Raw genomic sequence first — 20,378 nt, 5'->3', positions numbered from 1 at the left:
ATTGGGTTAGATAGATGTTTACTCAAATATAGTTCTCTGCTTTAGGCAGTCTTCAAAATGTGTACGAAACCACCAATTCCATTTCCCCAGTGCTTGATTGTACTTGATCTTTCTCTACATTTTTCCAACCAACCATGCTCATCTTTGGAAGAGATTGGCTCATTTTGCTCAGATCACTAAGGAAGGGAGTTTATTGTTGCTTTTTGGAGTTATCCCACCCTTGCCCCCAACAAATCTCTGGGATTATGCAAATACATACTGTTACATCATATTCCAGATATGGGGGCTTTTGCCACGTGACCTTTGAGCCAGCTGTGATTTGACCTGGAGAGTTTACCTCCGGATGTGGTGTGGCACTGAGTTTTGTAGTATGACAGAGTCAGCTGCTACATCACGTTCTTAGGCTACTGACGATTTGCCTTTGGTAACTCTAAGCACTGCGCATACATCGGAGTCCTAAATCACTCCATCATGCTCACTCTTTAGAAGAGAGGCGTGAGGGGTACTTATGTGTGGTGATTATGCAGTTTTTGTGGACAGACCACATTAGCACATTTTCTGTCAGTTTGTGTCTAGTCTTCTCTTTTCGTATTTTATTTCATGATCCCTGAATTATGTCTGGACGTCCAGATTCTTGTGCTGATTTGGCAGCTAATTTGCTGCAAGACTTGAATTTCCGGGGTCAGTTGACTTCTCTAGGTTTCACTTTTGTCACCTGCCAAATGCAGGGGTTGGACAAGATGGTCTCCAAAAACCTTGCCTGAATGAGTCCTCCAAGGTTCTCTGACATCCTGTTTTCATGCTATGATTTTTTTTTTTTTAAGAGGAGGGGGCATACAGATTAGATGGCAATATTTTATTTCCCAAAAGCTTTGATCAAACTAAGTCGGCTGAGCGAGGAACTGGTATCTCTCCACTCTTGTCTCCATATAAAATGGCATAAGTTGCTAACTATATGCAAGGAAGCATTTCTTGAGAAAATGTGAAAAATGTAAATGGGGTTAGAACTCTTTTACGATGCATACATATGATCTCTACTTTATAAAGTTGGTGATCTCTGTTCTCTTGCAGCCAGAAATCATCAAGAAAAAAAAAAAAGTCAATGAGCAGCTAGAAGGGTTGTGATGGTGATCTCTGAGGAGTATAATGGCAAAAAGTTACAACAGAAATATCATTAATTGATTGAGGGTGATGATTTGGCGCCTAGCCTTGTTCTGGTGTCATTATATAGCCCTGAGTTACGCCAGTTTGCTAAATGATGGTGCAATGGAAAAACCTAATTTGTGCTAATTGCTCTTCACGGCAAAATAAAGTTTATTTAAAGTTATTTAAAAGTGAGTGGTCAAAACAATCAGGTTCAATACCACCTTCTCAACTTTGGGTTTCCTATTAAAGACTTTTTCAGAATGGAAAATGGAATGGAATAGAATGGCTGCCATTTTGCTAAGACCAGCAAAATAAATATTGGTATTGTTAACCTCTGGCATCCACGTAGCAAAGTGGCCGGATAAAGCTCATCACCCAGGTACTGCTGTGCCAACGCAGTCTGTTACATCTATTTTCCACTTTTCCAAAGTGCTCTTCTAAATATCTACATCAGGTCATATGAATTCTCTACTTCAAATCCTTCTATGGATTCCCTTTGGGCTCATAATGAAATAAACACCCCATAAGATGGTTGAAAACTCCCTGTGTTTATTTACTGCTGTGTTTCCAGTGCTGGGACAGTATAAGGCATATAGTATATATTTGATGAACATTTGCTGAATGAAAAGCCTGTGTGATCTGGTCCCTGTTCATTTCTCCTACCTCTTTGTTCATCTCCAGCCACTGTGGCCTTCCTAGGGTCTGAGAAATGTACCGAGTCCCTGTTCTGCACAAGGCTTCACCTTGAGCCCCCTTTCCTTTGTCTGGTTAAATTCTACCTTCTTCCAGATAAAACATCATTCTTTCAGGTTTTTGGTAATCTTATTTGGCCCCTTGTATTATTGTTTCTTATAGCACCAAATTTTTCTATTTCAGAGGATTATCAAGTTTCTAATTATATAATTATTTGTGTGAATATTAATTTATAATTTCTCCCATTAGACTCAATGATTAATTTCCAGGGATTGTGTCTGCATTAAAACTGTATATTCTATAACTAATACAGTCTATACATAATGCATGCCCAATAAATCCTCATTTTAAAACTTATTTTAGAGAAACCATTGGCATGTTAAAATTAAATTTTTATTTACTTATTCTAAATATTTAATACATGTAGATAGTTTTTTAAAAAGAGTATACAGTGAAAAGGAAGTCCTCAGTTTCTATCCCCAGAGGTGACCTCTGCTATGTTTTATATATATCCCCTTCCAGAGATAATCTATGAGAATGAGCACATATTCCACATATATCCAATAAATGTCCTTTGAGGAATGAATTAATGAATCACTTCTATTATCACAAACCCGTTGTGAAAGTTTTTTAGGGTGAGAGCTTTTCATTCTGTGCATAAAACTATATTAAATGAGCCTCACCTAGGCAACAAAGAAAAAAATAATTTAGCCAGCTCAGAAAAAAACCTTTTCATATTGATTCTTTTTGTCTTTGTTTTATAGCTCTGGATTAGAAAATAAGCAAGAATACAGAATGTCACCCAACACCTATAAAGAAACGAGATTTCTTTAATGAGGTAACCAAAAAAGTTTTCCTTTCCTCAAAAGAGATAATGGTATTTTTAGCCTTTTTTGCAGCAGTAGAAGCTACCTGATGAAACAGGAATCGCTCAGCTTCTTAACTGGGGAACTGGATGCACAGTCAGGAATGAGGTAAGGAGTCTCCCTAAAGCACTCCCGGGACTCGTAGTCAGGCTGATACCTAGACCCTACGATGTTGGCCACACCTAGTTCTGGGTCAGCCAACAATGGAATGAAAACCACACACAGTCCTGGTTTGCTCTGGTTTCTCCATTCCTATCAGTGGGGCGATCGCTGCTGGCCTCACATTCTCTTCTCTGGCCCTCAGTGGCCTCTTCCAGAAAAGCAGCTCAGGTCTGTTCTGAGCTGGCTCCAGACACCTACATTCATTTCCTAGGCTGCTGCAGCAAAATGCCACCCACTCGGTGGCTTAAACCAACATAATCCGCTCTCCCACCCTTCTGGAGGTAAGAAGTCCAAAATCAAGGTGTCAGCAGGGCCACATGCCATCTGAAGGCTCTAGGCAACATTCCTTCCTCACCTTTTCCAGTTTTTGATGCAAGCCAAGGGAGGCCGGCAATCCTTGGCATCCTTTGCCTTGCAGCTGATCACTCCCATCTCTGCCTCCATCGTCACATGGCCTTTGCCCATGTATATCCCCTCCAGGGTCATTACATGGCTTTTTCATAAGGACACCATTGGATTTAGGGCACACCTACCTGATCTAGTAGGACTTCATTTTAACTTAATTACATCTGCAAAGGCTGTATTTCCAAATACTGTCACACTGTAAAGTTCTAGGTGGACATGGATCTTTGAGGGGACACTCTACAATCCAGCTTAGTACCCAAGGCAGATGACCTGTGACCGAGGGTATCTGAGGCCAGTGCCCAAAGGACAAATATGGTGGCTCCCTCTGACCGCAGCTTCTTCCCAGCCCACGGAACCTGAGCTTCTTCATGCGTGTCCCCCACGCACCTACAATTGAAATCACCACATTCTCACACTGCTTATTTTTAGATCAAGTGTGGTTTTTACTGTCTTTCACCCAAATCTTTTCCATTGCTGATCCTTACAAAACGGCAACAGCAAAGCTTCATCCTACACTGGAGTTTTAAATGGTTGGACAATCTTGGAGCTAAGACCTCGTCTCTAAGCAGGGCCTCCCGTGATGGAAACATTGGTCTCGCACTGCATTGTGATTTAAGAAGTGGCTCTTTGTTAAAATCCTCGTTGCACAAGTGACAAATACACCAGCCCACACAAGCAGTGAGACTGCCCGCCTGGGATGGCAGGGATATTTTGGGTGGTACTCTGGGGGAGTTATGAATGGATTGGGCTGCTTTCCCTACTTTCGATTGTTAGCCAGTGGAAGCCGCTTTCCTCCTGGGGCAAGAACGAACCAGTTTTGCTGACAACACTCGTACACAGAAAACACCAATTTCAGAGCACCAGCGGGCAGTAGAAGCATCAAGAAGATGGCACATCTGGAGACAGATCAAGTTGGTCCTGTGAATGTGGACACTGGGATGCTTCCTGAGGTGGGAGAGCAGAATCCCTGACCTCAAGGAGCTGTGTGTCCTGTCAGCTGCATAACCAACAGCTTGTTCTACTCTTATACGAGGCGCTGCCGTGATCTGTAAGTAGTAGGTAATGAGCAACTTTCCTAAGTAGATGCCTTTCCTGATAGCACTACATTCTTACCCAACGCTGTTCCCTTCATTCTCTCCCAGTTGCTGGCCCTGCAAACTTATGAGACGTATTGCCTGATTCTTCAGAAAGTCTCTAAATATCCCATTATGAGACGTGACCTCTCCATTTATAAAATTAGTATAAAAGCTTACATAAAACAGCCACAAGCTGTTTGAACTATCCCGTGGAAATAGCACTCATTCGTCCAGCAGTATCTGAATGTCCAAGAGGCTCTAGGTCCTCTGCTAAGTAGGAGGGCAACAAGGTGAATGGGGGGGGGTCGCTCCTCGGTGTCTGAGCTGCTACAAAGGCACAGGGGGTCTGATCATGCCAGGCCAAAACTGCTTGAAAATGAAGCCCAAAGAAACTTGCCACCTATTTCAGGAGGGAATGCTCCTTGGATGTGTCATGGGAGAGAATCCCCTTTGGCGTAAACTAGTTCCTCAGGGAACAGTATGTGAAATGCTGCTTTTCTGGACGAGATAAGAAAAGGCGAGAGCTGTTCTCAGGAGTGGGGCTTATCTGTTTCGGTCAATACCTCTCTTGGCCAACAGAGAGATGCTGTCACCTTACTAAGCACGGAGAACAGAGGGAGTGGAAACCGAAAGTCAGCACTTAGAGGAGTGGGTAGCACTTCACTAAACTTGCTGGCATCATGTTCTCACTTCAATGTGTTAATGAAATGACCATTTCAAGAAACCAAAAGCAGACATTCCAATCTGAGGGATGAGGTGAAGGCAAACCGTTGCCTTTTAGAGAGACTAAAGGAACCTCGCTTGACAGCAGAGTGGTGACGTCAGATGGAGAAAAGGATGTCTGCTCTAGGAATCAAAAAAAACAATCTCGTGCTACATCCTTGCTCCTTTAGGAAAGCGCGCTCGTTTCTCTGAGGTTACATTTCCTATAGCATGACATATCCAGTGAGTAAGAGTGAAACAACAAAACAAAACAAACCAAACCACAGTGTCCGAGACATGGAAAGCCCTCAGGAAATAAGTGCTAATAGTCACATAAAATAAACTCAGGAGGAAACCAGGCAATGGCAACTTACCACATTCTATTATGTATGAAATGGGCATGAGGTAAGAGGCAATGCCACCAAGAATTTATATGCAGTACTAATACAAATCTGACATTTCTAAAGACCACAGGGGTCTCCTATTGTTATTGACGGAATGAGGAATGACACACATCCACATATATGCATTTTATATATATATGTATATACACACATATGTATATGTAGATATACGTGTGTATATAAAGAGCAATGACACACATAGACTAAATGTACATACGTACACATATAGTATAATCTTATGGATGAAGAAATATACACATGAATGATTAATGCCTATGTTGAGGTCACAAAGTGTCCAGGATACAACAGAGACCAGTAGTACTTTGCCTGCTGGTTCTGCTGTCTTTAAACGTCCCTTCCCAGAGAAGTGTATTTGGATGAGCAACCACAGGTTCTTTTGAAATTGACTCACATTGACCAGAGCACTTGGATTTTGCTTCGGGGCCTTCCCTCCGGGTGTCTTAACAGGCAAATTAAATGTAAAGTCGTAACAGGATGCCCTTCTGGTTCAAGCTGCTACAGAAGAAATCGATGGTTATTTGAAGAAGGTTTTAAATAATCAAGTATGTAACAGTTGGGTCCTCACAAGAGAACCCAAAAATTCAGGTAGAACTTTGTTTTAACTTCTACAGGGTTGAATAAAGTCTCACTATAGGGATTCAGAGATTATTTTTCTCTTATGCAAATTTGAGAAAAATAAATAAAATGGACTCAAAGTATGAAATAGAAAACTCTACAGGAATGTATAAGATTATTCCCTTCCTTCTTCCTTAGTGTTAGCTTTATATGATCCAAATGACAATAGTATTGAATTCAGCTAAACAGTTACAGAGCTCCTAATGTATACCAGGCCATTGGGCTAAGTGCTGGGGATATAACAGCTAATGGAAAAACCAGGGGACTTTTTTTGTGATGGGCTACATAGTGAATATATTTGGCTTTTGTCACAACTGGCTAGCTTGGCTGTAGCAGCACAAAAGCAGCCTCATGGAGGCTGAGCAGGGAGTCTGCCCTGGAGATCATGACCCGAGCCGAAAGCAGATGCTTAATCGGCTGAGGCATCCAGGTGCCCCAAAATAAACTGCCATTTAAAACAGGGTGATCTGGGCGCCTGGGGTGGCTCAGATGGTTAAACGTCTGCCTTCGGCTCAGGGCACGATCCCAGGGTCCTGGGATCGAGTCCCGCCTCGGGCTCCCTGCTCCTTGGGAGCCTGCTTCTCCCTCTGCCCCTCTCTCTGTGTCTCTTTCTCTCATGAATAAATAAATAAAATCCTTAAAAAAAAATTAAAATTAAAAAAAAATAAAAAAGGGTGATCAAGGCAGGCCTTACTGAGAAGGTGACTTTTTAATAAAGATTTAAAGTTGGTGAAAGAGTTATAACTGGGAGAACATTCTGGGAAAAAGATGGAAAGCACAAGAGCCCTCAAGTGAGAAGAACCTGGAGGCCAGGGAGGCTGGAATAAAGCAAGTGAGAAAAGTAGACGAGGAAAGGCAGATCACACATGGTCTTGCAGACCGTGCTTACTGGGAGACCACCCAGGGAATATTCTGAGCAGAACGGTGTTCTGATTTCTGTGTCAAAAGGATCACTGCTGAACAGAACTTGTCAGAGAGCAAGAGCAAAAGCAGGGAGCCCAACTGGAGGATATTGTAATAATCCAGGTGAGAAGTCGGAGTACCTGGACCAGGGTGGAGGAAGATGCTGTGAAGTCTGCAGTTCTGGTTATATTTTGAGGGCAGGGCCCAGAACAATTTCTGAAGCATACATGTGGGATATTTTGATTATAAAGGTTGGTTGGAAACTTCACTGTTAGAAACTTACCTTGCAATTCAGTACAACAAACAAGTTATTTCATACATAAACATGAGTATAAGTAAACGTAAAAACATAGGAAGTTAGGGTTAACTTCTGTTCTATATTTCCAGCAATTAACAGTGACACAATGACTAAGAAAACCCAGTTCCTCCTAGAGTCATATAATTTTCCTTCTATAGCTATTCCAAATTATCATGGTGAGGCTTCACCTATGTTAAGTGGTTTCTAAGTAGTGTCTATTCAACAGAGGAAATGGGATGTGACTCCAGGCCAGTTGCTTGATCCTACAGAGAATACAACTCAACAGGAGTCCCACCCATTCTAAGTGTGGTGCCATGCTTAATGGAAAAGCGGTTCTGTGTCAAATGTCCCTGCATACCTTAGCTCCTTCTCAGAGATTCAAAGTGTACCGTAGGAGGCTCAAGTCTCTGTAACCCTGAAGGAAAAAAACTTCTTTAACCACGAATCTCTCTTCGACCCTATCCCTTTCCGCCTGCTTTCACCTTTTCTACTTGTTCCTATCTTAACCAGAAAAAAAAAAAAAAATTCAATGGACTCATGATACACAGAACATTTAACTTCTAGCCAAGAAAGAGAAACACGTCTCTTCTAGATCAAAGATTCGTTATACGACTTATTCCTAGACACTCCTGTCTTGCTTGTCTCACAAAGTAGCTGCAAGGACCAAATGCAATTACGTACATTCTGCACACTACCTAAGATATCCAGTGCACGGCAAAAGAGAAGTCAAAGGAACGACATTTCAAACAATAATAATAATAAAAAAAAATCCATGGGTTCCCATACAGTCTTTACAGTATTGAAGTAGAGACTACCTTGAGAGACTGCGAGGCATTTCCCAGGGACAAGTAATCTCACCGTTGCACTAAAAGGGTCAGGTTATTTTTGTTAAAAAGCTACCTTTTGGGGAGACTGACATCACCAAGATGGCAATATAGATTGTTCCCGACACTGCTCCCCTTCACAAGAACAGCTACTGTTCCTGTACAAGACACCAGAGAGAAAACCCAAGAGCAGACAAAATTGACTTTAAACTAAAAATGGTAAAAAGAGAGAAAAAATAAGTCATCATAATATTATAAAGGGGTCAATCCATCACAAAGTTTTAACAAATGTAAACATCTGTACACCCAACAATGGAGCACCTACATATATAAAGCAAAAACTAACAGAGCTAAAAAGAAAAAGAAACAGCAATACAATAATATTTGGGGATTTTAATACTGCACTCTTAACAATGGCTAGATCATTCAGACAGAATCAATAAGGTAACAGCAGGTTTGAACGATACTATAAACCAAATGGACCTAAAAAACATATACGGAACATTTTATCAGTCAACAGCAGAGTACACATTCTTCCTAAGTGCACATGGAACATTTTCTAGGATAAACCACGTGTTAGGCAACCAAAAAAAAAAGTCTCAAGTCTTAGCAAATTAAAGAAGACTAAAATCATACCAATTATCTTCTCTGACCATAATGGTATGAAATTAGAACTAACAGGAAAACTGGGGAAACGCATATGTAAATGGAAGTTAAACAACACTCTCCTAAACAATTGATGCGTCAAAGGGGAAACAAAGTATTTTGAGACAAATGAAAATGGAAACACAACATACCAAAATTTATGAGATGCAGCAAAACAAGACCTAAGAGGGAAGTACCTAGAAATAAATGCCTACATTGAGAAAGATCTCAAATAAAGCACCTAACTCTATACCTCAAGGAACTAGAAAAACAAGAACTAATCCCAAGTTAGCAGAAGAAAGGAAATAATAAAGATTAGAGCAGAAATAAATGAAATATAGAGCAGGAGAGCAATAGAAAAAATAAACTTACAGTTAAAAAAAACAAACCCTAGAGTCGGTTCTTTGTAAAGATAAATTTGATAAACCTGTAGCTAGATAACCAGGAAAAACCAAAGAACCCAAATCAGCAAAATTGTAAATGAAAGAGACATTGCAACTGAAACCACAAAAATACAAAAGATCATAAGGAGCTACTACAAACTATATGCCAACAAATTAGACAACTTAGAAGAAATGGAAAAATTCTCAGAAAAATGCAGCCTTACCACGACTGAATCAGGAAGAAACAGAAAACCCAAAGAGACCAATTACTAGCAAGGAGATTGAATCAGTAATCAAAAATCCCACAAAGAAGGGATGCCTGGGTGGCTTAGTTGGTTAAGCATCTGCCTTTGGCTCAGGTCATGATGCCAGGGTCCAGGGATCGAGTCTTGCATCAGGCTCAGCGGGGAGCCTGCTTCTCCCTCTGCCTGCAGCTCCCCCTGCTTGTGCTCTCTCTCTCTCTCTCTGACAAATAAATGAATCTTTAAAAAAAAAAAAATCTCACAAAGAAAAGTCCAAGACCTGATAGCTTTGCTGGTGAATTTTACCAAACACTTAAAGAAGAATTAACACCAATCCTTCTCAAACTCTTCCAAAAAGTCAAAGAGGAGGGAGCACCCTCAAACTCATTTTACTAGGCCAGCAATACCCTGATAACAAAGCCAGAAAGGACACTACAAGAAAACTATAAGCCCCTATCTCTGGATGAAAATGGATGAAAAAATTCTCAATAAAATACTAGCAAACTAAATTCAGCTGCACATTAAAAGGATCAAGTGGGATATATCCTCGGGATGCCAGGATGGTTCAACATACACAAATCAATAAATAGATATTAATAGAATGAAAGAAAAAATATAATCATCTCAATAGACACAAAAAAAGGCATTTGACAAGATTCAATATCCAATCATGATAAAAATTCTTAACAAATTACGTATAGAAAGAACGTACTCAACATAATAATGGGCATATATGAAAAACCTACAACTAACACCATACTCAATGGTAGAAGGTTAAAAGCTTTTTCTCTAAGATTAAGAACAAGTCAGGTGTACCCACTCTTACCACTTATATTCAACATAGTACTGGAAGTCCTAGTCAGAGCAATCAGGCAAAAGAAATAAAAGGCATCCATATTGAAAAGGAAGAAGTAAAACTGGCTCTCGTCATAGATGACATGACTTTCTATATAGAAATCCCTAAAAACTTATCCAAAATAGTATTAGTTCCAATCAATGAATTCAGTGAGGTTGAAGGATACAAAATTAACATGCAGAATCAGTCCTGTTTCTATACTCTAACAACAAATTTTCTGAAAAAAAAATTAAAGATATTGATCCCATTTACAATAGCATCAAAAACGATACTAAGGAATAAATTTAACTAAGGGATATGAAACATTTTGACTCTGAAAACTACAAGACATTGAAGAAAAAAATCTAAGACACAGATAAATGTAAAAGTATCTCCTGTTCATGGACTGAAATAATTTTTATTGTTAAAATGTCCATACTACCAAAAGCCATCTATAGATTCAATGAAATTCCTATCAGGATTCCAAGGACATTTTTTACGGAAGCAGAAAAAAAAAAAATCCTAAAATATATATGGCACCACAAGACCCCAAGAGCTAAAGCAATCCTGAGAAAGAACAAAGTGGGAGGCATCATACATCCTGATTTCAAGCTGTATTAGAAAGTTATAGTAAAAATATAAGCTATAGTGATCAAAACAGTATGGTACTCACAAAAAAACAGATACATAGACCAATGGAACAGAGTCAAGAGCCCAGAAATAAACCCATGCACATATGGTCAACTGATATTTGACCAGGGAGACAAGAACACCCAGTAGGAAAGAGATGTTCTCTTCAGTAAATGGTGCCGGGAAAAGTGGATATCCACATGTAAAATAATAAAATTAGACCCCTATCTTACACTACTCAAAAAGAATTAAAGACTTAAATGTAAGGCAGGAAACACTGAAACTCCTAGAAGAAAATATAGGGAAAAAAGCTTCCTGACATGGGCTTTGGCGATTATTTTTTGGATATGGTGCCTAAAGCACAAGCCACAAAATTAAAAATATATGGAACTACATCAAACTAAAACACTTCTGAATAGCCTAAGAAACAATCAACAAAATGAAAAGACAACCTACAGAAAAAATATTTGCAAACTATATATCTGAAGAGAGGTTAATATCCAAAATACATAAATAATTCATATAACTCAAGAGCAAAAACATGATCCAATTAAAAAATGGGCAAAGAACCTGAAGGGACATTTTTTCCAAAGAAGATGCACAAATGGCCAACAGATGAAAAGATGCTCAACATCACTAACCAGTAGAGAAATACCAATCAAAACCACAATATCATCTCACACCTGTCAGAACGGCTATCACCAAAAAGGTAAGCAATAACGAACACCGGCAGGGATGTGGAGAAAAGGAACCATCGTGCACTGTTGGTGAGAATATAAATTGGTGCAGCTACTATGGAGAACAGTATGGAGGTTCCTCAAAAAATTAAAAACAGAACCACCATATATCCATCAATTCTCCTTCTGCAAATATATCCATAGAACATGAAAACATTATGTTGAAGAGATATCGGTACCCCCTTGTTCACAGCAGCATTACTTCCAATAGCCAAGACATGAAAGTAACCTAAGTGTCCATTGATAGATGAATGGACAGAGAAGATGTGATTAGAAAATAAAAAAAATAAAATAAAATTACACAGTGCTGTATGTTAGCTATATCTCAGTAAAACTGGGTAACAAAAACTACCTTTTTTTTTTTTTTCAAAGGATTTTATTTATCTGACAGAAAGAGAGACAGTGAGAGAGGGAACACAAGCAGGGGCAGAGGGAGAGGGAGAGGCAGGCTTCCCACCGAGCAGGGAGCCCGATGCGGGGCTCGATCCCAGGACCCTGGGATCATGACCTGAGCCGAAGGCAGATGCTTAATAACCGAGCCACCCAGGTGCCCCAAAACTACCTTTTGAACTGTGAATAAAATGTTAATCAGGGTACCAAATAACCGAAAAGTGTATGAGAACATGCAAAAAAACCCACTTTAGTGACAAAGAAAAGAAAAAAACACCCTGAGATTTTATGCTTGAATTCAAATATATATTACTTTCTGGACTGCACAGTACACCCATTTAATTTGAAAACAAATACCTAATATTTTCTGATTACAAAAGTACACATGATCACTACAGAAAATTTAAAGTACAGAATAAGTATTTCAAATTTAAAAAAATAGGTGAAGGGGATTAAGAGCACACTTATCCAGATGAACACTGAGTAATGCACAGAACTGCTGAATTACTACATTGTACACCCGAAACTAATACAACACTCTACGTTAACTACACTGGAATTAAGATCGAAAACTTAATAAAAAAATAATAAAAGAAGACATGAAAAAAAAAGTTAAAAACAATCTTAACCCACCACAGAGAGATAATTTATCAGCCATAAAATCCTCGTCCATTTGATTTTTCTGCACATACATATTACAAACAAAATTTCCTTTTCACATAGCTAGGACCAGATAGCTTTTTAAATTTTACTTTTTTACTTAACTGGAGGATAGGATTATCTCCCTTTGTCCTTAGATATTGTTCTGTAAGTTTTAACGTCCTCATAAAAGTTTGCCATGTGAACACACTGATGCTAACCATTCTTCCGTGGGTGGGCGTTTGCCTTCCCCCATGTTTCCACTGTGTAAAAAGCTATAAGGGCAATTTTCAAATATAGCTCTTCATGTGCATCTCTGATAATGTCCTCAGGATAAATACCTAGAAAGAAAACTTCTGGGTCGGAGTACACAATTTTAAGGTTTTGCTACATACTGTCAAATTGTTACCACCTTCCTGGAGAGAAATTTATATTCCCAATAGCAGTGTATAAGAATGTTTATCTCATGTTCCTCCCCACCACTAACTACTGCCTTAAAAAAAAATATTTGCATTGTTACACATTTTTATTTTTGGTTTGATTTGTATTTTTTTGATTACTTGTGAGTCGACGTTTTTTCATATTCCTCAGAGATACTCCCTCTCTGTGAATTTACGTGTATTGCCCATATTTCTATGGAGAGCGTTCATCTTTTAAAAAAATTATTCCTAAGAGTATATTGTGATATTTTTACTAATGCTTTGTTGCTAGTTCAATTCTAGACAAAGTCCTTCCAATCAACAACAGCAGAGGCATTGCTCTTCCTGCAATTTCATGAGCTGAAAAACCAACTTAAAAAATTCAGGCTGAGGCAAATACTGCATCCAGAAAAATTAAGTCGACCCTAACCCCAAACAGGAGGTGGCACCGGGGGATTCCTTAGCCCACAGGAATGGTCTATCAGGAAGTTTTCCCAGAAACAGTAAGGTAATCTTGAACAGTGGTCTTTCTGATTCAAATGCAAAGTCCGTCTCCCACGTAAATCAGGAATTTTTGGGGTTGTGTTTTGATTCCGGCTTTTTCCATGTCCCAGTGGTCCTGGTTCTTGGGGGGTTCCACTGTGAAACTGAACTGGGGGGAGACAGGGATAGACACACCACAATCTGTCTGAGAGGGTTACGTCTTCACACTCCTTTTGTTTCAAGGTACTGGGTGTTGGCAGCCCTCTTAGCGCAAGGATGCTGCTTGGGTTTACTTTCACTTACATCCATATACCTGTTGGTAAGAACAAAGCTGCCTATCACAGAAGCTATACAATTGGTTGTTGACTGACCCTGCAGCTGCAGTTTCTACCCTGGGAGTGGGGTGGGGTGTGCACATTCACACAACTTCATTGACACCATCAGAGACATGCAGAAGAATGCTCTGCCATGAGCAGATTTTCTGCAGTGACAAGAAACATACTTGAGTTTTTCTTTCTCCGTTTCACAACTTTTGTCTACCAGCCACTGGCAGAAGTCACCATTTCTTCAGCTAAGAAATGCTGCTTTCCAAAATCCTTTGGCAGAGTCTCCCAGAGATTTTTTTTCTGCTCCTTCCTAATTTAGAAACAGTCTTCAAAGGGAAAAAACAAAACAAAACAAAACCCAAAAAACAACCTGACAAATCAATCTGAGAAGAAACCAACTCTGATGTAATTTTACATGTCTTTCCCGGAACGTTTCAGAGTTTACCATCTACAACCAATACAATTCGGATGGGATCATTTGGGGGGGAAAAAAAATAAGCAAAGATGTGCATACCCTAAGATCAGACCATTCTTTATTCAAGAAGCAACATGTGATACAAATTCAAGATTTTATTAAAAATTATTTGTGATTTAACATAATATCTCGATGGTTACAGCTTTTAACAAGCTTTTAACAAAGCAAAATAATGAGTTATGTGAATAAACAGAAGAGTGAACGGTGTTAGCTGTGACATTTAAACGATCACATGGTTTTAATTATTCTTTTGATAACACGCAACTTTGTGAACATCTATTCAAGGGACTGAACTCCGTGCCTACTATAGAATTTGCAGTTGAATTAGAGCTTTGTTTCCTGCCTTTGGCAGTTTTAAGCAAACAAATGGAAATGGTTTTAAGAATTTATAAAAATCTACCACCTACCAAAAACATTTAAAAGGTAAAGTGATAAGCTCTAGAAAGAGAAAAAACAACAACACATACACATGTATTTATTTGTGGGATACAGTAACAGAGAACAGAAGTCATAATGAGGGAAGCAACCAGAAGTTCAGCCCATGCCAACCCTTTATTTGTTCTTGGCTGTCAGGGGTTTCCGGCTGATCTTTTTCGATTTGTCATTATTTTTCTTCGGTGGTTCTGGGTTTGCTTGCATGTGTCTGCCGTAGAGGCTGAAAAGAGAGAGGGAGAAATGGTGAGACCCACCTTGCCTACACAGGACCAGCTTTTATTGGGAGGGCTTGAAAGAACAGATTAATCTCCGGGAATGTTCAGGAAGCCAAAGAAAACTAAAAGATCACTTCTACTTGGTCTGGGTCAGACATTTTGTTTAAGATTATAAAATTCTCTTACACTTACACACACACACACACACACACACACACACACACGTGCAGGCGCACGCGCGCATGCACACACACAAAATACACTATGAGGTCAGTTCTGGACAAGTGTCCTGCAATTTCACACTCACTGGACCGAGTGTGAAAACACCCAAGGAAGAGGGATCTGGGGCCGTGAGGATGGAAGATGCTCAGCCCACCTGTTCGAGAATGAAGCTCGAACGGCTGTGAGTGTTGAAGTCGACAATGACTGAAGAGACAGAGTGTCCATCGAGTGAAAAGTGAACATCACGCCTGGCCAGCAGAGCCCAGGGGCTGCATAGTGTGACAGAGAGCAATGGTGTCCAAGCCTGCTTTGGCTCCCCGCCCATGATTTATAGTGCTGGGACGGCAGCCACATATCAATGCCACGTTAATAAGTACCGTTGATTAAATGCTGACAAAGTACCCTACAATTACAGTGGATGGCATTCGTCACAGAGCGTAGCTCGCTTACGGCTGAGAGGATTGAACCCAACACAGCAGATAGTAATTAATTGATAATTTATGAGTAATTCTGATTAAACAAAATTAAAAGCCACCCTCAAATAAATACGGCTCCACCTTAACTGCCCTTATGGATAAAAGTGTGGCCCAGAGAGAGCCCAGTGTGTGTGTCTCCGTTCCTCCAGAGGAAAGGCAACGCGTGATCTGCTTGTGGCAACTGCCTTGTGCCACGTGAATGGGGGAGGACACCGAGACTGACCTCCCGGTGCAAGGTGTCCCTTGTTCTAAAGTCCACTCAAGGAGCTGATACTCTCTTGATGCTTGCACCTTGCCAGGCAGACTGGTGACATGTACTGATGATGCTCTTGAGGACACAGACACCGCGGTTGGCGGGCCAAAGGACGGACCTCGCGCACAGAGTTGGCCAACTGATGGAGTAATTAGGGAAAGTTGATAGGTGACAGTGTGGTCTGTCTTCTCAGAGGTTTCCAAGTGTCTCCCCAGAAGGGCTACGAGCAGGTTCCACCAGCAGTGGCCATGAAGAGAGGTCTCCGCTCCCAAGGAGCTCAGAATGCAGAGTCTGGACCTGGTGGCACTGGCCCACAAGCCGGAGGATGTACATCCAGCCTGGGGCTGGGAATGTCTCCAGGTAAAGCGGGGGACCGTCTCCCCATTTAAGTGGATCTTTAAATCCACCTAAGGCCCCTGCGCCCTACACTTTAAAAAGGGCCACTGATCCCCCTGCAGTCTATGTCATGGACACCCAGGGGCCCTGGATCCCAGGAAAGGAACCACTGGTTTTGACAGGAAATTTCAGCCAGGCCAGCTGTACCGCTCTTGCTGCCCCAACCCCACTGATGTCCCTGTCCCAATCCCGGGAATTTGTGACTGTCCCCTTACACGGCCAAAGGGGCTCTGCAGAGATGATTAAGGATCTTGTAATGGATCTATTATCTGGGGACCCCCCTCCCTCACCCCTGTAGCATCTCTCCCAGAGGCATCAAACAGGTTAAAGAAGTAGCCAAAGTAGACTTCTCCATTACATTCCTCAGCTTTAGCAACACATACCCTGAAACATACATTTTCCTCTAGCAGGCCCGGCCCCTCCCCTCCTCCTAGGACACAGCTTTCTTCACACTCACACAGCAGGGTGGTGTCCCCAGAGGCCTCTGCGCTCCAAGCTCCTCTCGCCCCACACACAGAAAAGGCCTGACTCTGGTCTGTGCATTCCTCGCTTCCTTCCGGCCTCATGTACCTCTCCTCTCTTTCCCAACCCTTACCCCCAGAAGGGAAAAAAATATCCCTGTTCTTCCTCACAGACAGCATTCAATTTTAAGGGTTACATAGCGCATGAGCTGGGAAATCCGGCAGGAGTGACACAAGGAAGGTGTCAGAGGAGGGAAAAGATCTGACAAGGGCCCACGTGTCATGTCCTGAAGGAGTAAGAGCTGAGGTGGGCACGGAGGGCTTCCCGGAAGAGGTGGGGGTTTTGCTGGGCCTGACCGTGGTGATCCAGCAAAATTATCTCAGAAGGGGTTGCAAAAGTTGTTTGGAACTCAGCAAGGCTCCTTTTGTTAGGAAGAAACTAGAATGTTCCAACGTTCCAATGTCTGCCTTTTTTAGTCAGACCCCACTGCGCTTGGCCCTCCTGGGGCTACACAGCAAGTCACTACCTAGGGCCAGATCAGAGAGAGCATTCCCTGAGCTTGATGTTTAAATCCTCCTCTTGCGACTTACTAGCTGTGGACTCTGGGCAAAGGATTGGCACCCCCACAGCCCTCACTCACCATGCCTCAGCTTCTCCATCTGTAAAAAAAATGATGCTGTGTTCAGAGTATGGTGGTATCAGTGTTTAAAATGAGCCCAGTACCTGGTTCGTTTACTGGAAGTGGTCAGTGGATGCTTGCTGAAAAACATGACTGACGTGGGGTTGTAGTTGGAAGGATTTAATAAAGATAATATGATTACTTCTTTAGGGCTTTTTCCTTTGAAAAAAAAAAAATAACGGTATTTTCAATCAACGCCAAATCCCCAAGCATCTCTGGGAGAAAGGTTTTAATCCTCTTTGAAGAAAGCAACTAAGGTAGAGCTAAATGCATGCCCCCACTTCCTCAGTGAGTCACTGGCAACGCGGGGATGCTGCTGTGTCCTCCGCCTCATCTCTGACTCCTCCAGCTGCATGGGCAGACCAGACACATGGAGACATCACTGGGGTAGAGCAGTAATGACAAGCATCTGAGGGTCCGAAGTCTAGGGTTCCACTCCTGGCTCCAGCAGGGATTAGCCATGGGGTTTCCCTTTGGTTAGTCAGTGTGGTGGGCAGAATAATGCCCCCCACCCCCAAAATACTGACATTCTGACCCCTGAAACCTGTGAACATATTCTATCATAAAGGGACTCTATGGAGGTGATTAATTAAGGATCTTGGGCTGGGAAGATTAGCCTGCATTTTCTGGGTGGGCTCAGTATAATCATAAGGGTCTTCTGACCTCCCCGAAGGTCAGAGCCAGAGAGATTTGAACATGTTACACTGCTGACTTTGAAGATGGAGGAAAGGGGCTCCCAGCAAGAAACACAGGCAGCCTCTAGAAACTAGAAAGGCAAAGAAGGGCATTCTCCCTGGGAGCCTCCAGAAGGACGCAACCCTGCGGACACTTTGATTTCAGACTTCTGACCTCTGGAACTGTAAAAGGATCTATCTGCTTTGTTTGCAGGCACCAAGTTTGTGGTACTTTTTTACAACAACAGGGAACTAATGCAGTAAATGGGCCTTTCTGGGCCTGATAGGGCAGCCTAGAAGTGAGGTGTTTGCTTACCTTCAGCAGAAGAAAAACAGGAGACTTTCTGGGGGTAGCAGGTCATTGAAAAGAAGGAAAAGTTAAAAAACTAAGTTTCGAGAAGGGCAAAGGATGCCCCAAAGGAAAAAATGGGTTCTGTTTCTACCAGAAAAAGAGAGAACAGGTAAGCAAAGTGTCTCCTCTCTACTCTGAAGCTAACACCCTGATCCATGTTTTGAATGTACCCAGGATTTCACTTCTAGAGGTGGCTCAGGGAGCCATGGAGAGGCCGACGCCATTGGGTGAAGCTTCCCAAGAGGAGGGGGCATGCCATGGCACACAAAGCCACATGGGGAAGTGCCAGGGTTGGTGAGGAGGCAGAAGGAACAAAGCAGGGAGCAGGACTCCGTCCTTTATGGTGGTTCCACGGGAAGGAATGGGTGGGTTTGAGTGAATTTACGGGTGGACCTCTGGAATAATTTCCAGGTGCTCGGGGCCATCAGGCTGGCCTCCAGCTGTATGGTACTAGGACAGGGGAAATACTGGCTTGCTATGCGGGAGTCGCATGAAGGAGGTGGTCGAGGTGTTAGCTTTGGATTGGTTTGGTTGGTTTACATATCAGAGACGACCTGGCAGACAAGCTGGTTGCTCTCTCTAGGAATTAAGCTCGCCCTGGAAAGGGCAGTCTCTCCCCCAGCCTGCAAGACCTCCGAGATGTCAAAACAGCATAAAAGATAGTGAATAAGACACATGACTAATTCATACAATCACAGTCTCCTGGCCCCACACCCCCACTGCATGACATACTTTGCCCTTGGCCTTAGCTTCTCTGACTCCACGTGCTCCTTCCCCCTCCTCCACCTGGGAAACCACAATCATCCCTGGGACCCTGGCACAAGGCACTACCCAAACCGGCGTATCTCCTTAGCACTCTGCTCAGGTGGCACCTGTCCCGCCCTCCTGGAGCCCACGGCACCCTGCCCTGGGGATCCGCAGACCACAGGCCTGGGGCTTCACTCCCCTCTGCCTTTGTGCACCCTACTCACTCTCAATGACAGGTGACTCTGGGCAAGTGGCTCACCTGCCACAGTCGAAGCCTGTATCTGCAACCTGACGATGAACACTCCTAGCTACCTTGTAGGGCTTGGGCAAAGATTAAACCGGACCCGGGAAAGGTCTTGTCTGTGCAGGGACTCAGCAGATGTTCCAGAACGGCAGCTGACATCTCTCACCTCTCGCAAAGGTCCAAGACTCAGGCTGAGCCGGCCAGTTCCTCCCACCTGACATGTTGCCTGTGAGCACATAACAGAGCCAGGAATGTGACCTTGTCATTATGTGCCTTCAGAGGGAGGAGGCTTCCAGTGGGCACTGAAATCGGGCCACCAGCTTGAGAGCGGCGACAGAGGGAGCCTGGCTCAAGGTCACCAACAGGACAGCAGCCGCTGGCGGACAAAATGTTCAAGCCCTAGAGCGGAGGGACCCGATGCCACAGAGTCTTAGAAAGTCCCCTCTCCCCCTGACGTGTGAGGTGGACAGAGGATAATTGAAAGGTGAGTAAGGAGTGGAAAAAAACCACCAAAGAACAATCCAAAGTGACAGGAAAGGTTCCATTGTGCACAGGAGTCTGACGAGCATGCTTCCGTCACTGAAGAGAACCTCAAAGGCGGGGGGCCTCCGGCTGCTCTCCGGCGCTGCTCAGCCCCCTCCCGGGTCTTTCTGTTCTCATCCGTGTGGGACTGGCCCTGCCCTGAGCAGCCACCTGCTGAATTCCTGCCGACGACCACCTCTGGAGGAATCCCTGGGAAAGGGTCCCATGGGCAGCTGGGGGCATCTGACGGATCACTTCAGATGCATCCGGTTAAAGCAGCCTGCACACAGGCCATCTGAAGCAACGGAACCCCACACTGACGGCTGGGACTGCAGCAACAAACTCCAGTCTGCCCGCATCAGAAGAGAGTTTGCACCTCATC

General features: G+C 42.6%; 1 protein-coding gene across 4 annotated transcripts in view; it reads right to left on the bottom strand.

The window, feature by feature from the left end:
• Positions 1 to 20,378, bottom strand: part of RSU1 (Ras suppressor protein 1) — a 249,998-nt gene that overhangs the window by 38,841 nt on the left and 190,779 nt on the right. For 3 of the 4 annotated variants that reach the window (XM_025853430.2, XM_025853428.2, XM_025853431.2), the window contains one exon: positions 14,361 to 14,974. The exons of the other annotated variant lie outside the window; for it this stretch is intronic. Coding sequence is in view for 1 of the 3 variants with exons in the window: in XM_025853431.2 (XP_025709216.1) it covers positions 14,872 to 14,974 (103 nt within the window). In the remaining 2 variants the exon portion in view is untranslated. Of the gene's footprint in view, positions 1 to 14,360; positions 14,975 to 20,378 lie in introns of those variants that run through there. 4 annotated transcript variants of the gene reach the window in all.

This window comes from Callorhinus ursinus, unplaced genomic scaffold (genome assembly GCF_003265705.2).
Source record: "Callorhinus ursinus isolate GAN/ISIS: 27379988/994484 unplaced genomic scaffold, GSC_fseal_2.0 scaffold36, whole genome shotgun sequence".
Classification (NCBI taxonomy): Eukaryota; Metazoa; Chordata; class Mammalia; order Carnivora; family Otariidae; genus Callorhinus; species Callorhinus ursinus.
Note: the sequence above shows the minus strand (reverse complement) of the source record. Positions and strands in the feature narration are given on the sequence as shown.